Source organism: Fusarium keratoplasticum, chromosome 4 (assembly GCF_025433545.1).
Source record: "Fusarium keratoplasticum isolate Fu6.1 chromosome 4, whole genome shotgun sequence".
Taxonomy (NCBI): domain Eukaryota; kingdom Fungi; phylum Ascomycota; class Sordariomycetes; order Hypocreales; family Nectriaceae; genus Fusarium; species Fusarium keratoplasticum.
In genome coordinates, this window is record NC_070532.1 from 470240 (window position 1) to 496215 (window position 25976).

General features: G+C 50.8%; 11 protein-coding genes and 1 pseudogene across 12 annotated transcripts, besides 1 other annotated feature; 7 read left to right on the forward strand and 5 right to left on the reverse strand.

The window, feature by feature from the left end:
- Positions 1 to 235: 235 nt before the first annotated feature.
- NCS57_00521600 (uncharacterized protein) lies at positions 236 to 1120 on the reverse strand (the record flags this gene model as incomplete). Its single annotated transcript, XM_053055148.1, has 3 exons — positions 236 to 719; positions 770 to 1006; positions 1059 to 1120. The coding sequence occupies 3 exons, from the start codon at positions 1118 to 1120 to the stop codon at positions 236 to 238; spliced, it is 783 nt and encodes a 260-aa protein (XP_052914103.1).
- Positions 1121 to 1645: 525 nt separating this feature from the next.
- Positions 1646 to 3744, forward strand: NCS57_00521700 (Amine oxidase; the record flags this gene model as incomplete). The annotated part of the gene is made up of 3 exons (XM_053055149.1): positions 1646 to 2052; positions 2100 to 3529; positions 3581 to 3744. 3 exons carry the CDS (start codon positions 1646 to 1648, stop codon positions 3742 to 3744), a joined length of 2001 nt encoding a protein of 666 aa, XP_052914104.1.
- An 849-nt stretch (positions 3745 to 4593) lies between these two features.
- NCS57_00521800 (Mest1) lies at positions 4594 to 5781 on the reverse strand (the record flags this gene model as incomplete). The annotated part of the gene is made up of 1 exon (XM_053055150.1): positions 4594 to 5781. The coding sequence occupies one exon, from the start codon at positions 5779 to 5781 to the stop codon at positions 4594 to 4596; it is 1188 nt and encodes a 395-aa protein (XP_052914105.1).
- Positions 5782 to 6341: 560 nt separating this feature from the next.
- NCS57_00521900 lies at positions 6342 to 7558 on the reverse strand (annotated as a pseudogene). Its single transcript has 2 exons — positions 7276 to 7558; positions 6342 to 7222 (listed from the first exon to the last, which is right to left on the reverse strand).
- Positions 6342 to 7558: a sequence feature.
- A 118-nt stretch (positions 7559 to 7676) lies between these two features.
- On the forward strand, positions 7677 to 8339 carry NCS57_00522000 (Amine oxidase; the record flags this gene model as incomplete). Its single annotated transcript, XM_053055151.1, has 2 exons — positions 7677 to 7987; positions 8039 to 8339. The coding sequence occupies 2 exons, from the start codon at positions 7677 to 7679 to the stop codon at positions 8337 to 8339; spliced, it is 612 nt and encodes a 203-aa protein (XP_052914106.1).
- Positions 8340 to 8748: 409 nt separating this feature from the next.
- NCS57_00522100 (CFEM domain-containing protein) lies at positions 8749 to 10261 on the reverse strand (the record flags this gene model as incomplete). The annotated part of the gene is made up of 4 exons (XM_053055152.1): positions 8749 to 9187; positions 9241 to 9913; positions 9966 to 10101; positions 10160 to 10261. The coding sequence occupies 4 exons, from the start codon at positions 10259 to 10261 to the stop codon at positions 8749 to 8751; spliced, it is 1350 nt and encodes a 449-aa protein (XP_052914107.1).
- Positions 10262 to 12007: 1746 nt separating this feature from the next.
- On the forward strand, positions 12008 to 13785 carry NCS57_00522200 (FAD-binding PCMH-type domain-containing protein; the record flags this gene model as incomplete). Its single annotated transcript, XM_053055153.1, has 3 exons — positions 12008 to 12258; positions 12307 to 12507; positions 12555 to 13785. The coding sequence occupies 3 exons, from the start codon at positions 12008 to 12010 to the stop codon at positions 13783 to 13785; spliced, it is 1683 nt and encodes a 560-aa protein (XP_052914108.1).
- A 396-nt stretch (positions 13786 to 14181) lies between these two features.
- NCS57_00522300 (CN hydrolase domain-containing protein) lies at positions 14182 to 15139 on the forward strand (the record flags this gene model as incomplete). The annotated part of the gene is made up of 2 exons (XM_053055154.1): positions 14182 to 14226; positions 14306 to 15139. The coding sequence occupies 2 exons, from the start codon at positions 14182 to 14184 to the stop codon at positions 15137 to 15139; spliced, it is 879 nt and encodes a 292-aa protein (XP_052914109.1).
- A 699-nt stretch (positions 15140 to 15838) lies between these two features.
- NCS57_00522400 (MFS domain-containing protein) lies at positions 15839 to 17367 on the forward strand (the record flags this gene model as incomplete). Its single annotated transcript, XM_053055155.1, has 4 exons — positions 15839 to 15974; positions 16031 to 16261; positions 16319 to 16411; positions 16463 to 17367. Exons 1-4 carry the CDS (start codon positions 15911 to 15913, stop codon positions 17365 to 17367), a joined length of 1293 nt encoding a protein of 430 aa, XP_052914110.1. The 5' UTR covers positions 15839 to 15910.
- A 206-nt stretch (positions 17368 to 17573) lies between these two features.
- NCS57_00522500 (uncharacterized protein) lies at positions 17574 to 19665 on the reverse strand (the record flags this gene model as incomplete). Its single annotated transcript, XM_053055156.1, has 2 exons — positions 19443 to 19665; positions 17574 to 19384 (listed from the first exon to the last, which is right to left on the reverse strand). The coding sequence occupies exons 1-2, from the start codon at positions 19468 to 19470 to the stop codon at positions 17574 to 17576; spliced, it is 1839 nt and encodes a 612-aa protein (XP_052914111.1). The 5' UTR covers positions 19471 to 19665.
- A 2742-nt stretch (positions 19666 to 22407) lies between these two features.
- NCS57_00522600 (Plastocyanin-like domain-containing protein) lies at positions 22408 to 23073 on the forward strand (the record flags this gene model as incomplete). The annotated part of the gene is made up of 1 exon (XM_053055157.1): positions 22408 to 23073. Exon 1 carries the CDS (start codon positions 22510 to 22512, stop codon positions 23071 to 23073), a length of 564 nt encoding a protein of 187 aa, XP_052914112.1. The 5' UTR covers positions 22408 to 22509.
- Positions 23074 to 23706: 633 nt separating this feature from the next.
- On the forward strand, positions 23707 to 25719 carry NCS57_00522700 (Zn(2)-C6 fungal-type domain-containing protein; the record flags this gene model as incomplete). Its single annotated transcript, XM_053055158.1, has 6 exons — positions 23707 to 23923; positions 24001 to 24136; positions 24185 to 24401; positions 24449 to 24748; positions 24796 to 25500; positions 25558 to 25719. The coding sequence occupies 6 exons, from the start codon at positions 23707 to 23709 to the stop codon at positions 25717 to 25719; spliced, it is 1737 nt and encodes a 578-aa protein (XP_052914113.1).
- Positions 25720 to 25976: the final 257 nt, after the last annotated feature.

The following is a 25976-nucleotide window of genomic DNA, read 5'->3' on the forward strand; positions in this document are numbered from 1 at the left end:
TATTGCCTGTATTGTGGTCATGAAGTTCAGGAAGCGGTTCACGTCACCAGATGTCCGAGCTTCAGCTAACTAGTGTCTGCCATTGCTCAATGCCCTGTATCGTTCAGCTGCCCAATGCCAACTTGTACGAATCATGGGCAACAAGTATCAAAATGACCAGCTCTATCAACGCCAAGGGGTCACACAGATACTGACCATCACAATTGCTCTCAATAGCTGTTTACAAGCAAAAACGTCAGTTATAGAGCCCACCATTCGCACAAAGAACAGATCCAGTAGTCCATCTCGCATCATTCGTACAAAGAAACGCAACCAAAGGCGCAATATCATCAACCTCTGCAATCCGCGCAGCAGCCGGTGTAGACTCAATAAGCGGCTGCATATCCTCTCTAAATTGTTCATCGCTCTCCTGCCACTGATCCGTAGCTACAGGTCCAGGGTTTACACAGTTGACAGTGATTCCATGTGACTGGCCGAGCTCCTTGGCCCAGACTCGGGCTAATGACTCGTCGGCGGCTTTTGTGGCGCCGTATACTGTTTGCCCGGCTACGCCGAGACGGGCGGCAGCTGAAGAGACAAAGACGATACGGCCGCCGTGGGCGATGTGTGGGATTACGGCTTGGGTGAGGAAGATGGGGCCTTTGACGTTGGTGTCGAAGTGAGTCTGGAAGAGCTCTTCTGTGACTTCATCGAGGTTGGCGTCCACCCCCAAGGCGGCACTGCTCGGCCGTCAGCATGGTTACGCAGGGAACAGGCGACCAGGACTCACTTGTGGATCAAAATCTCAATCTTTCCAGTCTGGCTAAGCTGCAACGCGCTCTCCACGATCTTGGGAATATCCTTCATATCAGACACGCTAGCCTGGCATAATGTCGCCTTGGAGCCGCTGGCCTCAATCTTCTTGGCCACATCGAGGGCGCGTTGCTTGCTCTTGTCACTGGTGTAGTTGACAACAACATTGGCGCCACGCTGGCCTAATTGGACAGCAATGGCAGCACCAATTCCCCTGTGGCGTTTCGTGTAAGCAGCTGCTGTGTCTATAAGAGTGAAGATATTACCTAGAAGCGCCGGTGACTATGGCAGTCTTGCCAGTCAAGTCGAGTCCTTTGAAGTCAGGCATGCTGTGCAGTTGCTTATCGTGTTTGTTTAAAAGAGTGAAATCCAGAACAAACAATGTCGATAACAGCACGAGGAATACCCTGGATATAAGTGCTCCATCTCACGCGTCCCCTCCATAGCTTATCATGTCCCATGATAGCTTCCTGCAGATCTGCCTCGGACCAGCTGCTGGTCCTACCGAAACTAGCAAGGGGTGCAACAAGCTGTGCACTCCATCCCCAGATGCGGGCAACGGTTTGCATGGCCCCCAGATAAAGGAAGCAGAGCAAACGCGTCTCCCCCACAGTCTGCACCTGACGCTGGCATTATTTCCTAATGCGGTATTCTGGACCATGCGGAGGCGAATACACTACCGTTAGCTTGTCCATGACAGATTGCTCCACACTCCAAACTCCGCAGCTTCACCAACCACAAGCCGAGTATAAGACAAGATGCAAGACGCGACAGATTCGACAAGCAGATCATCCCAAGAAAGTCCTCAAGCACTTGGCTTACCATCTTCAAGAGCTACAAGAACTTTGTCAAAATGTCATCCCACGCCTCCAAGTCTGCTCCTCACCCTCTCGACCCCCTGACCGTCGACGAGGTGCAGACGGCCTCTCAGATTGTCCACAAGCAGATCGGATGCGCAGACAACGAGATCAGATTCAAGCTTATTGATCTCGCTGAGCCTCCTAAGGACACCACTCTTCGTCACCTTCACCACAATGGCCCGGCTCCTGATCGAAGGGCAAGGGTGTACTACCACCTCAAGACCAGCCAGGCTCTCTTGATCGCCGTTGTTAACCTGGCAACCAAGAGAGTTGAGAAGCTCTACGATGCCCCCAACTCGCAAGGACCTGTTGACTGGCATGAGTATGAGCTCATCACTAGAGCCTGCAACAGCCACCCCGAGGTCTTGGCCGAAGTTGCCAAGCTCAAGCTTCCTCCCAAGTAAGGTGCCCCCAATTCAACCTCCCGACAGTCATTGACATTCCTAGTGCCCGCCTTCTCAACGACCCTTGGGCCTTTGGCACAGACGACGCCAACGAGCGACGACGACTCTTCCAATGCTACATGTACATCGCCCTCGACGAAGACCCCGAAGCCAACCACTACTCCCTCCCCCTCCCTCTCGCCCCCATCTTCGACGCCCACACCCTCGAGCTCGTCGAGATCGAAAGACTTCCCATGGGCACTGGCGACGAGCTGGATCCCGAGACTCAGCCCTGGGAGCCTGCCCAGCCGGTCGAGTACAGCGCAAACATCATGGGAGAGGATGCCTTCCGAAAGGACCTCAAGCCTCTACAAGTCGTTCAGCCCGAAGGACCTTCGTTCAAAATTTTTGGTCGTCGCGTTGAGTGGCAGAAGTGGTCTTTCCAGCTTGGTTGGACTCTTCGAGAGGGCCCCGTTCTTCACGATGTGCAGTACGACGGGCGTCCTCTATTCTACAGAGTATCCATGAGCGAGATGACAGTTCCCTACGGCGACCCTCGATCACCATATCACCGAAAGCAGGCCTTTGATCTCGGAGACTCTGGCTTTGGTCTTACTTCCAACAGTCTGAGCCTTGGCTGCGATTGTCTCGGTCACATTGCCTACTTCAGCGGTGTTCGAGTGACTGCAGATGGCAAGCCCGCGGTCATGCCCAACGTTGTCTGCATGCACGAGATTGATGACGGTATCGGCTGGAAGCACACCAACTTCCGCAACCACAAGTCTTCTGTCGTGCGAAACAGACAGCTCGTCATCCAGTGCACGGCAACTGTTGCCAACTACGAGTACATCCTGGCCTTTGTCCTTGACCAAGCTGCCAACATCCACATCGAGGTCCGAGCCACCGGCATCGTTTCGACCATGCCCATCCGTCAAGGCCTTCAAGTCCCCTGGGGCACAATCGTCGCACCAGGTGTCCTAGCCGTCAACCACCAACACATTTTCTGCGTGAGAGTTGACCCCTGCCTAGACGGTGACCGAAACAACACAATCACATACGATGAATGCCACCCCGTGATCAACGAACCCGATCTCGACCCCTTCGGCTGCGCCTTCAGAGTAAACACCACACCAATCGAGAAGCCAGGCGGCTACGACCTCGACCTCACCAAGAACCGCACATTCAAAATAATCAACGAGTCCCGCACAAACGCCATCTCCGGAAAGCCCCACGGATACAAGTTGCACGCTGTTCCTAGCCAGATGCTCATGATGGCACCTCACACGTTCAACTACCGCCGCGGAATCTTCACTTCCAAGCCCATCTGGGTGACAAAGTACAACGACGACGAGCTATGGGCGTCGGGAGAGTTTACGAACCAAAGCCGAGAGGATACAGGCTTGGCTATTTGGGCGAAGCGTGATGAGAATGTAAAGAATGAGGATGTTGTTCTTTGGCACGCTTTTGGAGTTACTCACGTCACTCGACCTGAAGGTATGTGTCTACCGTTCTAAATATCTGATTTCTTACTAATTGTAATGCTAGACTTTCCAGTCATGCCCGTCGAAAAGTTTGCCGTGTCACTAAAGCCCACCAGCTTCTTCGAGGTCAACCCATCCAACGACGTCCCTCGATCCAACCAGAGCGCCAACCAATCTACGCTACACACCGTTGGGCCCGAGTCCTGCTGCCGACCTTCACGCATCTAAAGAAAGGAATACTGAGAGTAAAATAGATTGCTTTGGGAGGTCTAGGGGTCGATCAATGTACAACCTTTATGTTAGAGATATGCAAGTTATGCAGGATTACATTATTATCGCGTCTCCCCACGAGTTCTTGGGTCTTTATCTGCCGTGTGATGCAAGAGTCAATGGGACAGCCCGCCGCTACAGCTTCTAGATCTGCAACACCAGCCGTTTTGATGATGGCAATGGGCTACAACAATGACTTGATCCTCTGGGCAGAGAACGGTACAAAGATCTTGGCGTCTTGACGCGGCATTCAGGTGGCAGAGTAGCCACCTTTAAAGCCTCTATCAGCCTAGGCTCTGATTTAGTTCAAGTTACTTTATGTTTGATTCTCTGAACGAGTAGTCTATGACCACTCCTGACTCTTATCCTGGGCTCTCCCATCACACCCCGCCTCTGTTGGCCTGCTGCATGCTTTTCTGGTATGACTATGGGGGTTTTAACCACCCGGATTGGTTATACTCGAAATTCTTGGACTGAGAATTGAGTGATACTGAGTGTTGGGTATCGGTATTGACAAGTCTGCACACTACAATGGGGCCGCCATAGTTGCCCCTCAACACACATCCTTGACTGTATAATAATAAAAGAAAGTAGATAAGTAGGTATTATATCTTAGGTTTTATATTGCTATAAGGCATTTCTTATACTATCTATAGCTAGGAAACATTAGAGCTGTTAGAACGGTAAATAAATTAACGTATATTTTTATTTACAATTCTTAACAAGGGAGGTCCTGACAGGTTAACAAGCATATTTACTGTTGAGCCTAGTACTCAGGTTTTAAACCAAGTTCTATTTGTTAAGATCCTAAGCAGCTAGGGTAACTTTAAGTATCTTATAAACCGCCTTAATAAACGCTGCCGCGGAAGGATGATCTCCATTCAGCATCCTATTCATGGCATACGCGATCGTGAGCTTCCTATCGCTATCCATAACCACCATCGAACCACCATACCCGCTACCCCATCCAATACTGCCCTCCGGTAACTTGCCCTCGACGATCCCCGACCCAGGTCCAGTGAGGTATATCCCCAGTCCACGCCTCCCGTTCCGCCCCGTCGCCAAATCCATCCCAGTGGCATGCGCTGTAAGTGCTAGCTTCACCGTTTCGGCCGATAGCAGACGATGGCCACCTTGCGCGCATATGCCGCCGAGCGAGAAGCAAGAGAGGATCTTAACCAATGCCCTGGCGTTTGTATGGCCGTTAACTGAGCCCAACGCGCTGGACCGCCAGAGCTCGGTGTTGGCGTCCTCGGCCCTGAGCAGCGGGTTACAGAACGTGCGTGTGACGATCGAGCCCGGCTCGTATCCCGCCTGCTGGCTAAGCAACTCCTGGATCGAAGGTCCCGGCGGAGGCACGACGGGGGCCACCCGGTCCCAGTCCTCCTTGCGACACCCGAGCTGAAAGTCAGTCCCCTCGCCCAGCGGCCGGCAAATCTCCTCGGTTACGAACTCTTCGATGGACATACCCGTCTTCCTTCGCACCAGCTCCCCGACGAGGAACCCCTGCGTCACACCATGATATCCCATTGCGGTACCGGGAGCCCACAGCGGTGCTTGGCGCGCGAGCTTCTGGGTTGCCGCCTCGACGTCGCACACGTCCTCGAGCGTCATATCGTCCTGCCACGCGCTGAGACCCGCCGTGTGACTCAGCACTTGGCCAACTGTGACCTCGGACTTGCCATTCGCCGCAAACTCGGGCCAGTGCTGGGCCACCTTGTCCTCGGGGCGGAGCACCCCACGCGAGATCAGCATCAGAGCCGCCAGGTTGGTGACCAGCTTCGTGGTCGAGAAGACGTTCACCAGCGTATCCTGTTCCCATGGTTTCTTGGTTGATACATCGGCATAGCCCCCCCACAGGTCCACCACGTTATCCTCGCCGTTGATGTTGACGCACAGGCTGGCCCCGATGTCTTGTCCGGACCCGATGAATTCTTGCATTAGGTCGCGGAGCTTGGAAAACCGCGCGTCGCAGTGGCCTTGGACCTGAGCCATGCTGACATGTATTTGTAGCAGCGATTGAACAATGGAATCAGCGGAGCTTTAATTCGTCACCTCACTTGGTTGCTTTAAGTGAAACTAATGACGGTTGAAAACAAAGACAAGTGTGGCCACGACTGGGTTCTAATCCCAACACCCCTACGGAGGACCACAGACCGCTTACTCAGCCTGGGCCGAGGTTAAGGCTCCCCTGCGTTAGTCGATAACGTCAGGCCCCCCATAACTAACGCGTGGACAAGTGGGGGGAATAGAGCGAGGTGAAGCAAGCAAGTTGGGCATCTACTGCCAAATCCAGGTGAGCTACAGGCGGTAGAAGGCCTGGAAAGACTCCTGTTGGACCCTGGTTATCACTCCCCAGGCGCTAGAGCCACGAGAACCATGAGGCTCGTGACTTGATTCCAGGAAGGATAGTGGGGTTTCAATATTGTGCCAAAAGATGCATGATGTATTTCTAAGGGGATCTTAGGGGGCGTTATTTGACCCATGAATTGCGCTGTTAGTAGGTGATACGAGCCACGCAACTCCTAACTAGTCCTCGAAGACATCTTCAAATGTCAATCCCTTACTTGGCCATAAGCCTCCGCTATTCTCTTTCCGACCGATTCACCGCTCCAATATGCTCCTTGCATCGTTCCTAGACCCGCCACCGGCGCGGTATGTTCGCCTGCCAGCCACGACCCATGGTCCGGCAGGCCCTCTCGCATCGTCTGGATATCAGCGATACCCTCCTCTAAGCCAACCTGGAAATTACTGTAGCTTCCAAAACCGGAAAGTTCGTCATGAAGCCAGTCTGTTGCCATGAATCCGGATGGCCTGCAGTCCGGATTGCTATCTGAATAATGGGGTAGTCGTGAATAGTAAGGTTTAAAGAAGTTAAGGAGAAACTCGTTTTTCTTTTGCGGATCCGAGATCTTAGATAACTCGCCGGTGATATACTGTGATTGCTCACCGTAGGTATAGAAGAGAAGCGTGGGATGGGATACCTCCGGGTCAAGGCTTGCTAGTTCTATAGCCTCTTGATGCCACCTCTTTGGATTCGAATTAGGAACATAGTTCGGTGAGAGCCATTGCACAAAGCCATCCGCCTTTCGGCCATTACTCTCTGTTCCAAGCCAGAAGGCATTGGGAAAGTTAATGTAGACCTTCTCAAGGCATCCGTAACCAATAGCGTCGATTGCCTTGGTCATTCGAGCTGGCAACGCAGGCTCAAAGGCATTCAGATTCCGTTTGAGCCAACCGAGAGGTGCCGTTATGATAACCTCGTCAAACTCTAAGGCTTGACCACTCTGTGTTTGGACCTTCACCTTTTCGTCGGGGTTCATTCGGTATAATATTCTGTCCACCTTGGTTTGGAACTTGATCTCAGCACCCTCAAGAGCGGGTTTTGCGACCTCGTCTAGAACCTTCTTAAAAGCGCCAGCGCAGAGTAGATCCTCTAGTGGGAGTCAACTAGTGATTCATTCTTAACAACTGTTTTTCTCCACACACCTTCTTCAAGGCACTCTTCAAGCCAGAGGAACTTCAAACTTTGTCTATCAGCAGAACTGCCGATATACGTACCCCACGTCTTAGACATTTGCTTGATGATACGTCGTTTCCTCTCATTCGCATAGTTAGCCTTAGTATTGGGTACTTTCTCCTCTAGCTTCTGTAGAAAGAAGTCAGAAAGACTCTGCTTGGAATCAATGCCTTGAGAGTAGCTGCTAGAATGCTCGAAGGCTTCTTCGATGATTTCCCATGTGATGTCGGAGTAAGTCGACACAGAAGATGGCTGCGTTGAGGCAGAATACGCTATCTGCACTTTTTCTATCGGCGTCTTACAAAATAATGCCGTCGACTTCAAGCCCGCTCTTCCTTTTTGGAAGAGACAAGCAATCGAGCAATTCCAAATGGGAGCATACACCAAGATCTTCATGCAGTTCAATGAGACCTTTTGGCCAGAAGATACACACTACTTTCTCTATGCGGACCCAGAGCAACACGGATACTACCCCTTATTTCAATCCTTGAGCATGCCCCATTTTTTCCCAGGATCAAACATCCTCATTGGTACTGTGACGGGACAGGAGGCTTATGAGGTTGAGCGTCAGTCTGATGAAAAGACTAAGGAAGAGATCATGAAGGTGCTGCGTCTCATGTTTCCGGATAAAGATATCCCTGAACCCATAGACTTCATGTACCCCCGCTGGACCATGGAAAAGTACGTAACCTGCATTTGTTTTATATAAATTCAACTAATAAGAAGCATCAGGTGGTCATACGGGTCATACAGCAACTGGCCCGTGGGGATGACTCTTGAGAAGCATCAGAATCTCCGGGCAAACATTGGTCGGTTGTGGTTTGCTGGAGAGGCGAATTCAGCAGAGTTTTTTGGATATCTACATGGCGCTTACTTCGAGGGCCAAGATATTGGAGAGCGAATTGTAAGAATTCTAAAAGACGAGGAAACAGAACAGTCGCAACAGATGAAGAGATACAAGACACTGCGTGGTACCACAGAGCCAGAGGAACATGATGCGGCTAATGGATGGTTGATTCCTCTGGAGGATTAGATAGCGATGCTGCGCTCAGGCCTTAACCAACACCACTCGAAAGCAACAATGGCGTGGCTAAGGCTAGTAGATGGACCCATGGGGCTTTGCTTGGTATATCTGTCTGTACTTTAACTTAGACCTCCTAGCCTCGCTGCCCATATCTTTATACTATTATCCCCTAAGTTCCTTAGCTAACCGCGGTTAGATTATTTTCGCTTCCCTATATATTAGGGATACCCCTCTTAATGTTGTGAAGAGCCAGATCACCCGAGTCGTTAAGCACCAAGCTTCCCGGAACGTGATGGGCAAAGATGTTGTCTCGTTCAATGGTGTCGATAGGGGACTCCAGGTAGGTCTTTCTGGGTACAACCAAGGACGTATCCAAAATCATGATTCATTAAGCATAAATACAATCAGGGTCCATGGCCTATACCGAAACCCCAGAAATACCAGATCTAGCGCTCTTCGCATCCAAATCCTTCATATGAACCAAGTGCGTCTCATCACTATCGCCATACTGCACGTCATAGGTACGTTGATACGTAATCCCCCTTGACTCAGCCGGCCGACTAGTCGTATCCACCTCTGTAGTAGCATTGGTGCCCAGCTGTCTGGACCTGTTCTTGTTTGTGTTTCTTCCAGTATTGCTCGCGTAGTTGGGATAGTATCGTCGAGAAGTACCAAGGATCTTGGGGAAGAGTCGGACCAGTAGGATCCGTAGGGCCGGCATGCAGGCACAAATCATGCCGACGTTGATCTCGATCGTTGACCATTTAGAAACTTCCAGAAACTCCCAAGTCGCGTTCTCGGTCTCGGCTTTGAACTTAACAACCGCTCTGAGTCGCAGAATGCTGACAACAGTGACGCTGAACAAGAGTCAGCAACAGGCTCATAATCACTAAAGAAAGACAAGACTTACAATGTGCCCACGCAAAACATCATTCCAACACCAATCTTCTTCTTCCAATCCAGATTGAGCGCCTTGAGCTGAGATAACGGAACCGCCAGCATCCAAAAATCAAGAGCAATACTGATGGCAGCGTTGGACCAAGTGATGGCGTTGAGATCAGCGCAGTGTCCTTCGTGTTCACCATCCCACTTCTCCCAGAAATAGCTGATGGGCTGACACTGAAACACAGCGGTAAACACAAAAGCCACTCCAAAAAGGCTGTTGAATACGACGGTGGCCCAGAGAGTCCTTCGAACACCAACAGTTGGAAAGATGCGAAGGTAGAAGAACAGGAGGGACAGCTTTAGAAGGGTGACCTGGGCGAAGTAGAGGATAGCCATGACGTGGAAGAAGTAGCCGAAATTGGTGATTTCAGTTGGGGTAAGGGTCCAAATATCACGGCCTAAGCCGTTTGCTACCGTGCCGTGGACAGTGATGACCGAGCTCGGAATACCAGAGAGAAAGGTGATAAGCATGAACCAGTCGTCGAGGCCGAGAGGAAGCTTCCAGTAGATCTTTGAGGCAAACCGCTGAACGATGAAAAGGCCAGTAATAACGGCAAAAGTGTTGGACAAGATGAGGTATTCGTTTGACTTGTCTCGAATAGGAGCGCCACAACTGGTCATTGTCAAGTTGGCCGTGACTTCATGACAGTGAGCATGGTGCTACCAAGTTTGCTCGGAGTTGAGACATACCCAAAGACTCTTTGACGGTGCATTTCTGCTTGACGCATACGTTCATTTCCAACTGAAGTTGCTCATTAGTGCACATGCAAGCCTGGTCTGCGGCAGAGCATGTCGAGTTTCCGATGGCAGTTGCGAGGCATTTGATCTAGGTAAATCCATTAGCACAACCAGCCAAGGGTACACAAGAACAGAGAAAATCTCACCGAGCACTCAGGCCAGCCTGCGAGAGCAGCCGAGGTAGAAGACGCAGCCAGACCAGCTGGCAGCGCCAAAAGGCAGGCAAATAGGCTTACTCCAAAAAGCATCATGAAGCATCACCAAGAAGAACAAAAAGACAAGTGGGCAACCAGGAGGGGCTGCTGTCATTTTTATTAAACTTTCACAAGCTAAAACAGCCAGTCCCTTAAAAAAAACCTTTCTAAACCCCGTGGATCCAAGATCGCCGCATCAGTGATTCAAAACATGTGAACGGACTGCAAATAGTCACACACCATGACTCAACGCACAGACTTACCCGACACCAGAGTTGCCCGATTCAGTACGCCGTATGGTTTCTTCCCCAGAAGATCCCTATTTCCAGATCCGACAGTCCCTATTTCCGGTGTGGCTCTCACGTGTGGCGTTGGACCAGTTAAGGAGCTTGACGAGAGCGGTAGAAGCTCCGAGAGTTGACTTGTACATATTTGTAGATCCGGGCCGGAGGGCGGGTGGGACCTTTTTGCTCATTGGAGAGGTTGCATGAAGCATGAATCAGGGGTAAAAGAGTTTTTTCAGGAGCAGAAATGAGGGACACGAGTAGCTGCACACGCTTCAATGCAATGATTATTGTGAGGGCTCAATCGGCTTCAAATCAGCTTCAGAGACGTATTCGTCCATCACTGTCGTTGAGATCAAGATACACGAACAGACTGCAGATCAGGATCCAGAATCAAGGCCGCATCAACCGGGGCAAGCCATCGAAAATCACTACGAAAAGTGGCATGATCATCCTCCCTGTCAGATCCCAACGCGGAGCAACTCCTGGAGATCCCCTGCTTATCAAAAAAATCCACCTCGGTCCTCGGGCGGACACAAGACTCTTTCCTCTTCCGCCAACGGAATGGCAAAAAGGCCCCCTGTTTCCCACCGGATCGTACCAGTTGAGATGGTCCGTGTAAAAAGACGGACCTGAAGTTGGTTGTTTCGAAAGGGAAATGATCGGCGGGCTATTGAAGTGGATTTATTTAGCATCGGACCTTTTTATCGCGAAGGGCGATATTGTATTCCCGTACGGAGTAGGAGTAGGTATTACATTACTCGCCTTTACGAACCATAGCCTTGGCAGCGAGTCAAGGCTGTTCTAGACTCCTTTAGAGCTCTTCTTACCCGTCAATTCGCCGAATTATACCTCGTTGGCTTTCATGCATTGATCTGTAACAAGTGGAGAACATGTGGCAAAGGTGGATGTCATCAGGGGCTTTAGCTCCGTCAACCACGGAATTTTGGCACCAATTCTCTCTCGTCCTCGTTCCTCCTCGCTTGATCCTTTGCAAATGGTTACAGAAGATAACTCTGCCAAGTCCTCGCTAACACACGTGGTTATCCGGGTTGATCCCCCTCGCCAAGACCCAGTCAATAACATCCCAACGTTATTGGTCTTGGTCAGCCCGTCGACGACGGATGATTCCAGTTCCATCCCTAATCTCCGGTCTTAGACCCTTCGGACGCGAGTCGTCCGGCAAACCGGCGCCGCTACCAAGAAATTCCTCAACGCTATCGCTGGGCATTTCTGGGGCTCCCCTGGTCCCCGAAGACCAAGCGTCTTGGTCCTAGCTTCCAGAATCAGTAAGGAAGCCATTCATTGCTCGCGGTCGGAAGAATCCTAGTACGCCTCAGCCGCTTCCTCCCATTTTCATGCGAATCTACTGTGCGTGCTAGCAAGGACCCCAGGTCACCCAAGACGGGATGCATCTCTTGGGAGGCCTAGGATGCCATCCTATTAAATACGCAGTAGGACGCCACATCTCTTGTCCATCTCATCCATCGACCCATCTTCAACTTCAACCGCCAAGATGAGAATCACGCAGTCTCTCTCCTGGGCTCTTGCCACCGTCGGCGCTGTCAGCGCTGGCTCTACGCCCAAGTGTCGATGCCTCCCCGGCGACGCCTGCTGGCCTTCCACCAACGTATGGAGCCAGTTCAACAAGACTGTCAACGGCGGTCTCATCAAGACTGTTCCCATCGGTTCGCCGTGCCATGATCCCACCTATGACGCCGCGGCTTGCTCTGCTCTGCAGACGGCTTGGAAGCTTCCCCAGACTCAGTAAGCTTGAAACTTTGGTGGCTTGAATGATTTACTAACGCAACCCAGCTTCGAGTCATCTTCGTCTGTGATGCAGGCCTTCTTTGCCAACCAGAGCTGTGATCCCTTCCTGGCTGAGTCTCGCCCTTGCACTCTAGGCAACTATCCTGCGTATGCCGTCAAGGTGTCCAACGCCAACCAAGTTGCTGCCGCTGTTCGGTTTGCCAATGACCACAACATCCGCCTGGTTGTGCGCAACACTGGCCATGAGTAAGTGTCCACTATACTTCCATTAGACTCGTAACTAACAATGACAGTTACCTTGGCCGCTCTACTGGCGCTGGCTCTCTCGCCATCTGGACTCACTTCATGAAGGACGCTGAAGTCGTTCAGTGGTCCGACAAGCTGTACAACGGCCCTGCCATCAAGCTCGGTGCCGGTATCCAGGGTGCGGACGCCGTCGAGTTTGCCAATTCTCACGGCCTCACCGCCATCTCCGGCGAATGTCCCACCGTCGGTCTTGCTGGCTTCACTCTTGGCGGTGGCCACTCTGCTCTCAGCACCAGCTACGGCCTTGGTGCTGATCAGACCCTTGAGTTCGAAGTTGTCACTGCGGCCGGCAGAGTCGTCAGGGCTTCTGCGTTCGAGAACAGTGATCTCTACTGGGCCCTGAGCGGTGGTGGTGCTGGCAACTTTGCTGTTGTCACCTCCATTACTGTTCGAGCTCACTACACTGGTACTATTGGAGGTGCTACTCTCCAGATGGTTGCCTCTGACAAGGCAACCTTTGACAAGGCCGTCGCCAAGTTCCACGAGCTTCTGCCCGCCATGATTGACCACGGTCCTACCGTTATCTACTATGTCACCAGCGGTGTTCTCGTCGTCAAGCCCATCACTCTCGTCAACTCTACCGGAGACTACGTCCGTGATGAGGTTCTCGGCCCCTTCACTAGCTACCTCGCCTCGGTTGGCATCACGCCTGTGGTCTCTTACACTACCCTCAACTACCGCGACCACTACGACACCTACATGGGTCCTCTCCCCAACGGCCACATCGGTGCTTCCGAGTACCAGTACGGAGGCCGTCTCATCCCCCGCTCCGTCATTGAGAACGATAACGACAACTTCCAAAAGGTGATCCGCAACCTCACCGCCAACGGTGTCATCGCCGTCGGCAGCGGTGGCAGCTTCCAGCCCTTCAAGGGCGTCTCCAACGCTGTTCACCCCGCCTGGCGCAAGGCCATCATGTCGATGCAGCTCGCCACCACCTGGGATCCCCTCCGCTGGGACGACATGCTCACGATGCAGAAGCGCATCACCTACGAGTTCATGCCCCAGATCGAGGCCGTCACCCCCGGTAGCGGCACTTACATGAACGAGGCCGACTTTAACCAGCTCAACTGGCAGGAGACTTTCTACGGCGACAACTGGAGCCGTCTTGCCTCCATCAAGAAGAAGTGGGATCCCAAGTCGCTGTTCTACAACCTCAAGGGTGTTGGCAGCGATGCCTGGAGTGTGGCTGCGGATGGCCGCATGTGCCGTGTTTAAATTCTATAATTGAGCTAAGCAATGAGGCTTGGATGTTATGATAATCTGATTGTACATATTTGATGGATTGATACAGGGTCTGCATATAGCGTTAGCGAATGACGAAGAAGCCTTGATTTTTATACTTATTGACTACTTGATTGAACGCATTTGAACCTCAAAGATGGACTCGATGAGAGTTGGTCCATGCAATTTGGCATCAAATCTGGTGTTGATAAAACCTCATCTCACGGAACCCACGGAAGAGCTGAGCACAAACACGTGAGCATCTCAGCTTCTCTCCAGGTGGAGAAACGCTAGGTCAAGCGTCAAGCCGAGTTCCGAATCCTTCTCCGCATCTCACTCAAACCTCGCCACTTTGATCAGTCTCCAACCAGCAACATTCTACCGACCGCCATGGCTCCTATTTACAAGATCGCGCTGATTCAGTTTGACCCCAAGGTTCGTCTTCCAATCAGACACAAGCTTCGCGCGAAGCAAAACTTTGCACTCGGAGTTGACTCACTGACAATTTGATAAGCCCATCGTTGTCGACGACAACTTTGCCAAGGCTGAAGGACACTTGCGCGAGGCAGCGGCTAAAGGATGTGATATCGCGATTCTTCCAGAGTTTCACCTCACATCATGGGCCCCTGAGCATGCCGGCTTTGTCTCGGCCAGCAAGAAGTCAGCAGGCTGCCTAGCCAAGTATCAGGATCTTGCGCGGGAGCTGAACATCAACATTGTCCCGGGTACTATTTGCGAGGTGCATCTCGCAGAAAATGGCAAGGATGAGGAGTTGCGCAACATGGCCTACTTCCTGGCCGCCGGAACTGGAGACATCTGCGGCACTTATCAAAAGAAAAACCTGTGGCATCCTGAGCGACCTCACCTTACTTCTTCAGCTCACACACCTCACACGGCTTTCGATACACCTCTGAAGCATGCCGATGGTCGACCTGTGCGGGCTGGCATGGTCATCTGCTGGGACCTGGCCTTTCCGGAAGCTTTCCGGGCTTTGGTCAACGACGGCGCAGACCTCATCATCATCCCGTCGTACTGGTTCCTGACGGACGCGGGAGAGGAAGGACAGGAACTAAACCCGGATGCAGAAAGGATCTTCATTGAGAGTGCCCTGACATCACGGGCTTTTGAGAACACTGCGGCGGTTGCCTTCTGCAACGCAGGTGGACTGAGCAGTGTGAACATGCCTATCTTGGGTACTCTGGGAAAGATTGAAATTGGCGAGGAAAAGGTTGAAATTGTGGAAGTCGATTTGGATATCTTGAGGATTGCCGAGGACAACTACAAGATCAGGAAGGATATGAAGGGCGAGGGGTGGTACTACAAGTACGACATGAACAAGAAAGTATAGATCAAGTTAGAAGTTGACAATATCTCTACAAAAACTTCAATCATGTCAAATGAGCACAGATAAGCTCCTCAGATCGGTGCAGGGGTCTTTGGATACAAGCGAGGGCATTCAGGGACTAGCCCAGAATGGACCTAAACAGCGCTGATCGGTATAAGCCCAACTATTTGGCAGCCGAGACATCAACAAGCGTCATTGGTCTAGGGGTTAGGATTCAACTCTTCCATTAGAGAGAAGTTGAGGCTCGGATTCGAATTCCGGATGACGCAAAGTGATACTCTTTTTGCTCCCTCTGCCATCTTGGCTCTTTTGTCTTTTGCTTCTGTCTTCCACGCCTCGTTCTTTCGTGTATCTCGCATCTTTCAGGATTGTTTGACCGAGGCAGAAATAAAGCTATGTTACCTTACTTCCATGCATCTTTTTGCACATTTTGTGCTGTATTTCTTCACTAACTCCCTGCCTCATCATTCATTGTGCCTTTCATGTTTGAAGCCCTCCAATCTCACTTCATTTGTAGCCAGGCCAAAGGACCTTCCCTTTCGAGCAGATACTCTACGATAAACTGATAGTGGTGCCAAGGCCATCTGATAGGTTGAGTCATGTCTGCGCCGATCGCCCCGCGCCCTCTCGGCCATTCACATCAAAGAGGGGCTTTTCTCTTCTCCAAAGTCTTTTCTCAACCTCGAAGTTTCTTCGCGCCAGGGAATTGAACAGCCCAAGCTTCCTTCTGCTAATTCTGCTCAACTGAAGACTATCTCTTCAAGTGTGCCCGGCATGACTGAAGGCGACACTCCAACTGTGCGTCCAACAGGGATCCAGTCAATTTCACTTCAAGAGGGTAAGTTCATTGTCAATATCATGACTGACAAGCCACTAACAAGCTTTTACAATCAGATAATGGTATTCAGTCTGATGAGATCGATTACCCCGATGGCGGGCTCAAGGCCTGGATGGTCGTCGTCGGAGCTTGGTGCGCAATGGTCCCCCCCATGGGCCTGCTCAACACCTTGGCTGTCCTCCAGGCCTGGATCTCTGAGAATGAACTGAAGGGCATCTCTGAGAGTAAATCAGGATGGATATTTAGCTGCTACGCCTTCTTCATAACGGCTTGTGGCGCGCAAGTTGGTAAGTAATATCTCAAGACGCCTTGCTACCTAGGACATGGACTGACTACTGACGCAGGCCCTGTCTTTGATGCTTACGATATCAAACTACTACTTCTCCCCGGGTCAATTGGGGTTGTTGCGTCCCTAATCTTCATGAGCCTATCCACCGGTACTCCATATCCTTCCCACTCCCAATGAGTTTGCTAAGATGGACATACAGAGTTCTACCACTTCCTCCTCTCCTTTGGCGTTCTTGGAGGTATATCTTCATCCTTACTATTCAACCCCAGCCTGTCAGCCATAGGGCATTGGTTTTGTAAGCGCCGCGCTTTCGCCACTGGCCTGGCTTGCAGCGCTGGCGGTATTGGAGGCATCATCTTCTCAATCATCATTCTATATCTAACGCCACGTATCGGCTTCCCTTGGGCCATCCGAGTAGTTGCCTTCTTGTCACTTGGCCTCCTCATTGTCGCCAACATATTCCTGAGAAAGCGTATACCTCACAACAAAAAGGCCAAAGCTTACATCGACTTTGGTCTTTTTAGAGACGTCAACTTTTCAGTCACGGTTGCAGCCATCTTCCTTGTTGAATTTGCCGTCTTTATCCCTTATACATATCTCTGCTCATATGCACTCTCATACGGATTTAGTTCACGCGAGGCATATCTTCTCAATGTCCTGTTAAACGCCGGTGCTATACCTGGGCGAGTTCTTCCCGGTTACATCGCCGATCGCTTCGGTGCTTTCAATACAATGATCGTCACAGCTCTGTCCTGTGGGGCTTTTATCTTGGGCCTATGGTTAATAGCAGACGGGGATCATGCTCGGGTCATGGCCTTCTCAGTACTCTTTGGCTTCTGGTCAGGGGCAGCCATTAGCCTATCACCAGTTTGTGTTTCTCGGGTATGCAGGATCGAGAACTATGGAAAGTCAAACGGGATGGCATACTTTGTCGCAAGTTTCGGAGCCTTGGTGGGCATCCCCATTGCTGGCGCTCTGCTCGATGGCAGCGAAGATGGTTACCGAAACTTGATCATCTTTGCAGGCGGATTTTACATGGTCGCCAGCATTGCATTCTGTATCGCTCGAGGGGTAGCTGGAGGATGGAAACCGGCACTGTTTTAGACAAAATGCATTCGTCATCACAATTTATCAGTCTCCAAGCTCTTGCTTGTCGTTCAACATCCACCCAGAACTCAAGTTAGACCGTAGATGCACACTCAAGGGTTTGTCTGACCAGTTCCTATACGTGAAGTCGTGTCTTCATTACAGGCCCAAAACCAACTTTCCACATATCAGCCCAGTACCTCCATCTCACGAGATCGAACAAATCAAATGATATAGATGGTGTGAAGCCGCGTCTCTGGGTCGTAATTCCAGCCAGAAAAGTTCACCACGGGCTGTAGAGCCGACCAGAAGTGAGTCATTGTGCCAATCCTATGAAAGCGACCCATTTCCGAATCGACTAACTCGAGAATAATAGAGACCCTTGGTCTCATAATCTTACTGACGATATCAGTATCGGCCCAGAGCATACAGAAGTAGACTCGTGAATCAATGTTAGGGATTCCTGAAGGATCAACATCGAAATCCAGAAATACTTTGCTTCCGTCGGCTGTACGATGCCGTGAGGATTCGTAATGCCCAGGTCTACCGTCATTCTCATCGACGAAGACGGCACGCAAGTACATCCTTCCAGTATCTATCAGCCTCACGCGACAAAGAAGACCAGCTACCTTGAGCTCTACCCTTGGTTCACTGGGATAATCGAATATGTCCTCGGTGATGGGTTCATCAAATGGGACCTGTCCCTCTCGGTACTTAACTAATCTTGGACACTCGCAAACCGGTTTCCATGTAATGTAAGCCTCGGGGTAGGGAATTGGGAAGGAAACGGGCCGGTCTGTTGATACCCAGGAAAAGGTCGGTCCTTTGCACTGGCGAAGAGGTGTCGAGACTGTTTGGACGGCTGGCATGGAAAGGGGTTCTTGTTCACCTAGGATTTGGTGGTTGACGGGACGGGTTCTAATCGTGTTCTCATCACACGACCAAAGCATCTGAGTGGAGATGATTGAAGCCCAAACACCCATGACGTAGACATCATCTGCCAGGAAGGTCTTGAGATAGCGCGCAATGCCCGAGATGGCAACCAACTTGTCCGAAGCCACAGTGAGCGCGCACCTGGTGTAGATCCCTGGGACTCTGCTCCACACCCGGTAACAAGCCGCAGTATCATATGTGCCAGCAAATTTCTCGACAAAGTTCTTGAAGGGCTCGAAAGCAACCTTATCAATTGCCGGTATGGATCGTCGAAACCGCTCCGATTTTGACCCCTCGCAGCATTCGAAAATGACTTCATTTCGGCAGAAATGAAGTACGCGTGGTGACAAGAAGCGTTCCTGGAGAACCCAACCTCGAGAATTGATTGGCGAGTTGGTTACCTCGCATTGCCAGGTGCCATTGTCGACCACGAGATATTCAAACTCTTGTTCCCTGATGTATTCACTGTATTCGTTGTCTTCGCTGTCTTCGCTGTCTTCGGTGGTTCGAAATTCAACATTGACAGTAGGAAGATCAAACTGTCGCACTTTTCGGTCGAGGAAAAAGCCATCTGAATCGGTGGCCCAGTCTGCCGAGAGGTTGCAAAACGAGTTTCTGTATACTTGATCCATCGTCAGGCACTCTTGCTTCCAGTCGGAGCCACCGTGTTCACTCTCCTGGATGATACAAAGCGAGTCAATCCAAGCATATCGAACGCCCAGGAGCCGAGATACGGTTATGAAGTCACGGAATGTCTTGGTCAAATCCTCAAAGGGTATCTTATGAAACCGGGCCTCGAGGTTTGAGGAGGTCAGCTTGGGGGTGTGTGGGTTCCAGCGGTGGCTCAAGGTGACGTAGCGTTCCCCAGGCACAGCTTGTTCTCTTTTGATGACCTTGACCGCTGTTTCATCAGACTTGGCGAGCTCTGGGGGAGCGAGATCGAGGACCCGGGTAGGAAACCAGCTCGTGTCCATCGCACGGTCATTGCACTGCCTATGGCCGGTGTCGCAAGCCAGGATCCACTGCTTGATAAGATCGATCGTGTCCTTCCATGCTGTACCATCAACAAATCCGGCACGGGACTTGCTCCACTGAGAAATGTCTATCAAGAGGGTGAGTTGTTTCCCCAACTAACGAGACTTGGAGTTTGAAATACCCACCCGAGGCTTCTGTGTAAGGACCATCCATTTTGACGAGCAAATGGTTGAAGCTAACATCCCGGCCCTGATCTACGACTTTGATGGCGCGGGCCAAATCTGGAAATGTCTCTGAATCGAAATTCCACTTCCCATGGCTTATTTGAAGATCAGAACGCACGTGAATTTCGCTGTCCGAGGCAAAGCACTCGCGGATATACAAGCTAGCCCACGGTATCCTAGGAACCCTTTCTAGGTCCTTCGAGCGCTCATATCGAGAGAGCGTTCGTAAAGCCTTTTGGTAGGTGCTGTCGCACGTTTGTAAACATTTTTGGCAGGTGCCGTCGGCCGTTTGTAAACATTCTTGGCAGGGGCTGTTGAGGGTTTGATATAGTCGCCAGCAGATAAAACATTTGTTTTCTACAGCCTCGAGAAAACCAGAGTATGCCAAGTGGCTTTCGAAGGGCACATAGCCGCCACATCCGACGGCGTACTTTAAGGTCTCGAGACAACAGGTGCATAAGTAAGGGCTTCCGGGTGGCGAAGTGAGCCTAGAAATTGCGTTGTCGGAGGCCATTTTCACGCTTGCTTGGCTTGTTTTCCGTAGCTTTGTGGTTCGTGAGACTGATCATGTTGTTGCAGCTGGTATGTTTAGGTAGCAAGGCTTCAGCCCAACATGTAACGTTATGCAAGCCAAGGAAGGTCACACAGAGCGGGGTCACCTGACTTTCAAGGGGGTAGGCGACGATAATCTTGGACACGGTCTTCTGTCTCAGCTATCCCATCAAGGGCCGGGCTTCAACTATAATAAAGAACACATCATAGCATCATATCCCGATGCGAACACAATGGCCGATAATCTTGGGCACGTGCATGTGAAATAGGGACTTTTGAGAAATCCAATTCCATAACTACCTTAAATAACGCTTCAGGTTTCCAGGGTATGACTTTTACCATATGCAGACCAGGTTAGATCAGCCCCTTGGAAGTCTTGAAACCAGCTCTTGACTCCCATGTCATAGTACTTGCCAACTACCACATAAGAAGCCGTTCTCTGGTAATAGCCATATACCCAATCAAAGTGTTGGAAATGACAGTGGATTGACACGCTCATTTTCGAGAAGCAACTCCGGCATGCATGCAACGGGACCATGTCTCCTAGCCTCTGAGGTAACCCGAAGAAACCACCTGCTATGAAAGGGTTAGTTATATCAATAAGACAGAAGTGACTCAAAAGGGGCGTGGTTTCTATCATAAAAATAGGACCAACGCAATTATCAAGGTAGGTATTTGGTGGGCAATCCAAAAGTGTCGGTGTGTATCGAAAAGGAACCCCGATGACTGTGATGGCTTCCTTCTTATCTCAAATCTGGATTGAAAGACAGAAGCTTTGGGGATTAAGGATCCCTCCTGATTGAAGAAAAAAAAAGAAAGAAAAAAAAAAGGAAGATCCAGGTGAGCTCAAGGTGTCACCGACTAGAAAGCTGAATGATGAGCTTTACACTGGAGCTACACTCTAACAAGTGAAAATCTTTCATTGCTATTTTCAGCTCCAAGATTCCAGCTTTGGACAACCAAGCTCTCATTCACTGGTGCCAGTATCCATGTCGAAGGATTCGGCAACGACAGAAGCCGAAGGATCCCGCAGAAAGCTACTTACCTTGCATGCATAACAGCAGGGAAGGATTCCGGGGCACGGGCTGTGCAATCTTGTGTGGAGGTGATGTTCATTGAATCACCAAAGACCTCAACAACATGGAAATGGTCACTCTAAGCAATGAAATGGGGTAATGAGCCACTGCTCGAGTGCTGCAATATCCGCTGCATGCTGACCGCCAAACTAGCCACCGCCCTTTTGCCTCTAAAGCTACTTTGCCCTCAGCTTACAAAGAACTTTGGACAATGAGGCGCCTCCAAAGTCCAAGAAAGGTCAAAGTCGGGAGCCTCCTCGTCGATCTAGCCCATCCAAGAGATGCACAGCAACCATGTGATATCCCTCACTTGGGGGCGGCAACAAAGCTCCCTACCTCCAAGCTGTGGTACAATGAGACAAACATTCCGACTTTGCCGGCGCAGCACCAAACCTACAGAATCTGTAAGACAGAGTAGCATTCCCTGATCAGTAACTGGCAAGGTCTGGTTGACAAGGACACAAGGCTGAGTCAGATGGTTAATTCCTATTTTTTCCACGGAAATGCCCAATGACGTTGAACAGCATCAACAGAGAAAGCCCGCTGATGTTTCTATGACCTTCTTGATGCAATGTCCATGCGGTAGAACCAGGCGGCCGACCGCTGTAATGTCATGGCTTATTCTTTGCCCGCAGCATCTTAGTTTGCGGGGGCGACAGCTAAAAGAGGCCCAGCGTCTTGGTAATACAACAGCAGCTCGGACCAAGAGGCAAGGATTTCAGTAAAAAGTCACCTATAGGCCAGCTGATATAGCAAAACAAAACGTCTCCGTGGACCCAAGGACGCGGTAACACGTGGTGAACCATTAAGAGAAAAAGTTTCATAGCATATCCCCCCCTAAAAATAGGGCACTTCCTTCCAATCTTGGTAATCCAGCAGTAATTTCAAATTCGCGTGGCCATGCTCCCCCAGATTTAGAGACTTGGGCACGGGAGGCGCAGCACTTGGGGGCTAGTGTGAGCCACGCTGACAGTTCTGACGGTGCAAAGTCAGCATCTAAGCCCAGTTCGCCGGGTGGTTTGTCCAATCAGGGAGCTCGCTAGGGAGGACAAGCTTGGTTCGGAGGGTAGCAGTTCCGGACACCATCTTGGAGTCTCGTGGCGGCTGAGCTACAGCAAAGCTGCTATTACCGGGGAGGGCTGAGCTTAGAGGCGATTCCGGTAGAGTTGAGCTCCGGAGGCTGGCGATGAGGCGGGTGAGAGCTTGAGATGGCATTAGAGATTCAGTCTTGGTTGGAGTTCTATATAATGGGATGAGATGCCCGCTCAATAGACAATATTCTCATCATCACAATCACAACCACTACAACAACCACTACAATCCTCAACTCACTCTCATCTTTCCATCCTCAACTCCAACTTTCAACCCACACTCCAACAATCTCAACTTCATCCATCAAAATGTTCTCTCTCAAGACCTTCTCCGCCGCTCTCCTCCTCGCCGCCACTGTCTCTGCGGCTCCCGCCCCTAGCAAGACCACCCGCGACCATCCCGACAAGGTCGTCACTCTCACCGGTGTCACCCACTCCGTCAACGCCGGCCTTGGCGGTCTCCGCTTCGACCCCGACAACGTCGTCGCCGAGATCGGTGACATTGTCGAGTGGCACTTCCTCCCCAAGAACCACTCGGTCGCTCAGTCCAGCTTCGGCGAGCCCTGCCAGCCCCTCGCTGAGGGCGACGGTTTCTTCGCCGGCTTCAACTTCCCCACTCAAGAGGGCCAGGCTCCCGATGTCTTCCAGATCGTGGTCGAGGACAAGACTCCCATCTGGTACTACTGCCCTCAGCAGAACGGCAACCACTGCCAGAACGGCATGGTTGGTGTCATCAACCAGAACTTTGACAACCAAGACTTCAGCCTGCGCCGCCACAAGGAGCTTGCTGCCCAGACTGAGATCTCTGTCATCCCTCCTGTCCAGCAGGGCGGTGCTGTGATCCCCAACCCCAACCCCAACGGCGGCTTCTAAGCAGCTGGCTTTCTACTGAGCGTTTAAGAGGAGGATGGATGGCTAAAATTCACTTTCCTTTATCTTGGCATTTGATCGGACATGGCGACTGGGATAGATGGGCTCTGGTTTGGGGACATTTAAGGATTGGCATCTCGCACTGAGAAGCGTTGGTTATTTTCCTTCATTCGTTTCATGATCTAAGATCAAGTATATATTTGAACATACTACAGTAGAATTTGTCTGATTTCAATACCTTTCTTCATCGATGACCTGGATGAGTGATGATCCATTATCTCGAGTTTAAGTATTCCAGAACATCGAAAAAAGACAAGCAGCAGCATTTGCAGAAGACTATAAGATTCAATCCATTTTGTTTTACAGTATTTCCATGTGAAATATGACACAAAAAGCTCAGTCTCTTGGTCTGTCGCGTTCGCTATCAGATGCTGGATGGCGGCTGACCCACTGTATTTCAGCCTGTGACGAATCAAGTCAGCTCCAGGCTCCAGCTCATCCTGATTCTTGAGTCTCCTCATCGCCATGAAGTCAATCACTTGCGCCTAATCCCTCACCTCACAGCGTCACTCGCATGACTTGAGCTACACGAATACTTACTCTACGGTCTTTTGACTCCGTTCAGTCTCACCAGCCATGGCGTCGTCATCCTCCCACAACCCCGAGGAAGACGAAGGCCTCATGCCCTTTTCTTGCTACGAATGCCGCAACCGCAAGCTAAAGTGCGACCGCCTAAGCCCGCGATGCACTCGGTGTTCTCGCTCGGAGGTCCGGTGTCAATATCCCGCTACAAGGAAGCGGCCGGTGATTACGGCGACAAGGCCGAGAGTCAAAGAGCTGGAGTCGCGATTAGGTGAGCATACATCCGAACGTGCCGGCCTCGGGCTCGGCCATGCCGACACGGACTCGGGGACTAACGGGCGGATTTAGTCGAGTTGGAGAATCGGCTCAAGGCTACACAGGAGGAAGGGTACCAGTCTTTCAGACCGTTTGACTCGCCTGAGAGTGACCTCATTGAGACTGGTCGCTTTGAACAGCTACCTCCTCAAGATGTCGTTGAAGAGCTGTGAGTACTCATTTACACTTGCCAATTGATCAGTCTAACACTTAGCAGAACGAGTACCTTCTTTACAATTATCCAAAATGAGTCTCGATTCATCCATCCATCAAGATACCAGGCTTCCCTCTATCAGCCTCCTCACATGCAGCCACCCATGTGTCTCCAATACATGGTCTTGGCCCTTGCTGCATCCGTGTCACCCGCTCATAAACAACTAGCCCAGCCCTTTTATCGAAGAGCCAGGTATTACTATGAGGCTGATGAACTCAAGGTCAGTCATTAGATGCCACTTCCAGGCTGTTACTAATGTGGTCTCAGGGCGAAGGAGAATACTTTGTCACTCTGGCTCATGCACAAACTTGTCTTCTCATGGAGCGCTTCGAAGTCCAAAACCTCTGGTTCTCCCGATCCTCAATGAGTACCTCAAAAGGTGTCCGTTTAGCTCAAATCATGGGCTTGCATCAGCTCGACGGCGAGGGTGGGTTAAGCCAGACCCTACCACCACCAAAAGACTGGTGCGAGCAAGAAGAGAGAAGACGGACTTTGTGGGCTATCTTCTGCGGCGATAGGAACACGAGCAGCACCACGGGATGGCCCAGTTTAATGGATGTTCAGCGAGTAAGATGACTCAAGACTTGCCTTTGGATTTCCCTAACGTGTGACAGATCAACACCAAGCTTCCTGCATCAGAAGAGGCGTTTCAGCTCGGCGTCGAGGAATCATCAACCACTCTCGCCGAGGCCATAAATGGAGACAGGTCTCAATGCTCATACTTTGCATGCCGCGTTCTCGCCACACACCTTTTCCATGAATGTCTCGACCACACCTACCAAGACCGTCCTGATGAAAACCCAGCAGATATTCAAAACAGTACATTCTGGAAACGGCATGAAGATCTCAACAACGGCCTTGCGACAACTTTCATCACACTACCAGACACCCTGCGCACATCAACAGCCTATAACCGCAACTCTACAATGATAAACCTGCAGCTTCACACAGCAACAATCTGCCTCCACCGCACCGGTGTAGCGCGAGCAAAAAAGCACAACATCCCCCTTGAGATACTCTTTGGAACACAAGTCCGACTACTGCCAGCAGCCGACGCAATCTTTGGCATCGTGGCTTCTCTCGCAGACGTCACTGGCACGTTTCGGAACCCCATGGTGGCATTCGCGGCATACATGGCAGCCTACGTATTTCTGGAAGATTACACAAGCTTTCAGAATCACGATAGCGAGATGAAGATGAATGCTTTGATGGATCTCATGATAACGATAGGACAAGAGAACCCCGTCACGGCGTCGGTTGCGATACAGATGGCGCACGAGTTGCGGAAAACAGGAATTGATCCTTCTGCAGTGAACAAGGTATGCCCTATCAAATAGAAACTCGATACTACAGACTGATACTGACGCGTTTACTAGGTTGCGGGCCTCATGGCAAAGATGGATCTCAAAGGACCGTTGATGGGCAAGCAGGACAGGGCAGCGGGAAGCGTGATATTCTGCCCATTTGAAGCGCCGAGTGGATCAGGGCCACGGGGTGTACCAAGCGAGTTTCCAAGGGGAAATATGGGTATCATGTGAAAAATAATCGTACATGATGGTTTTGGGTGGTAAAAATAAGTTCTCAATTGAGGCCAAGCACACTGCAGACATGACTTGCAAATGATTAATTGTGAACGAGTGGGTGATGCTCAGTGTTTGGTGAAAGCCAATAGCTCGCAAAACAATGCACAACAGAGCTTTAAACAATCCACTTTGCTTTTCATTAAACTCATCAGCTAATCCATTTATTCACTCTTGTTCGCACGCGATAATTTCCCATCAATCAATACAGTTCA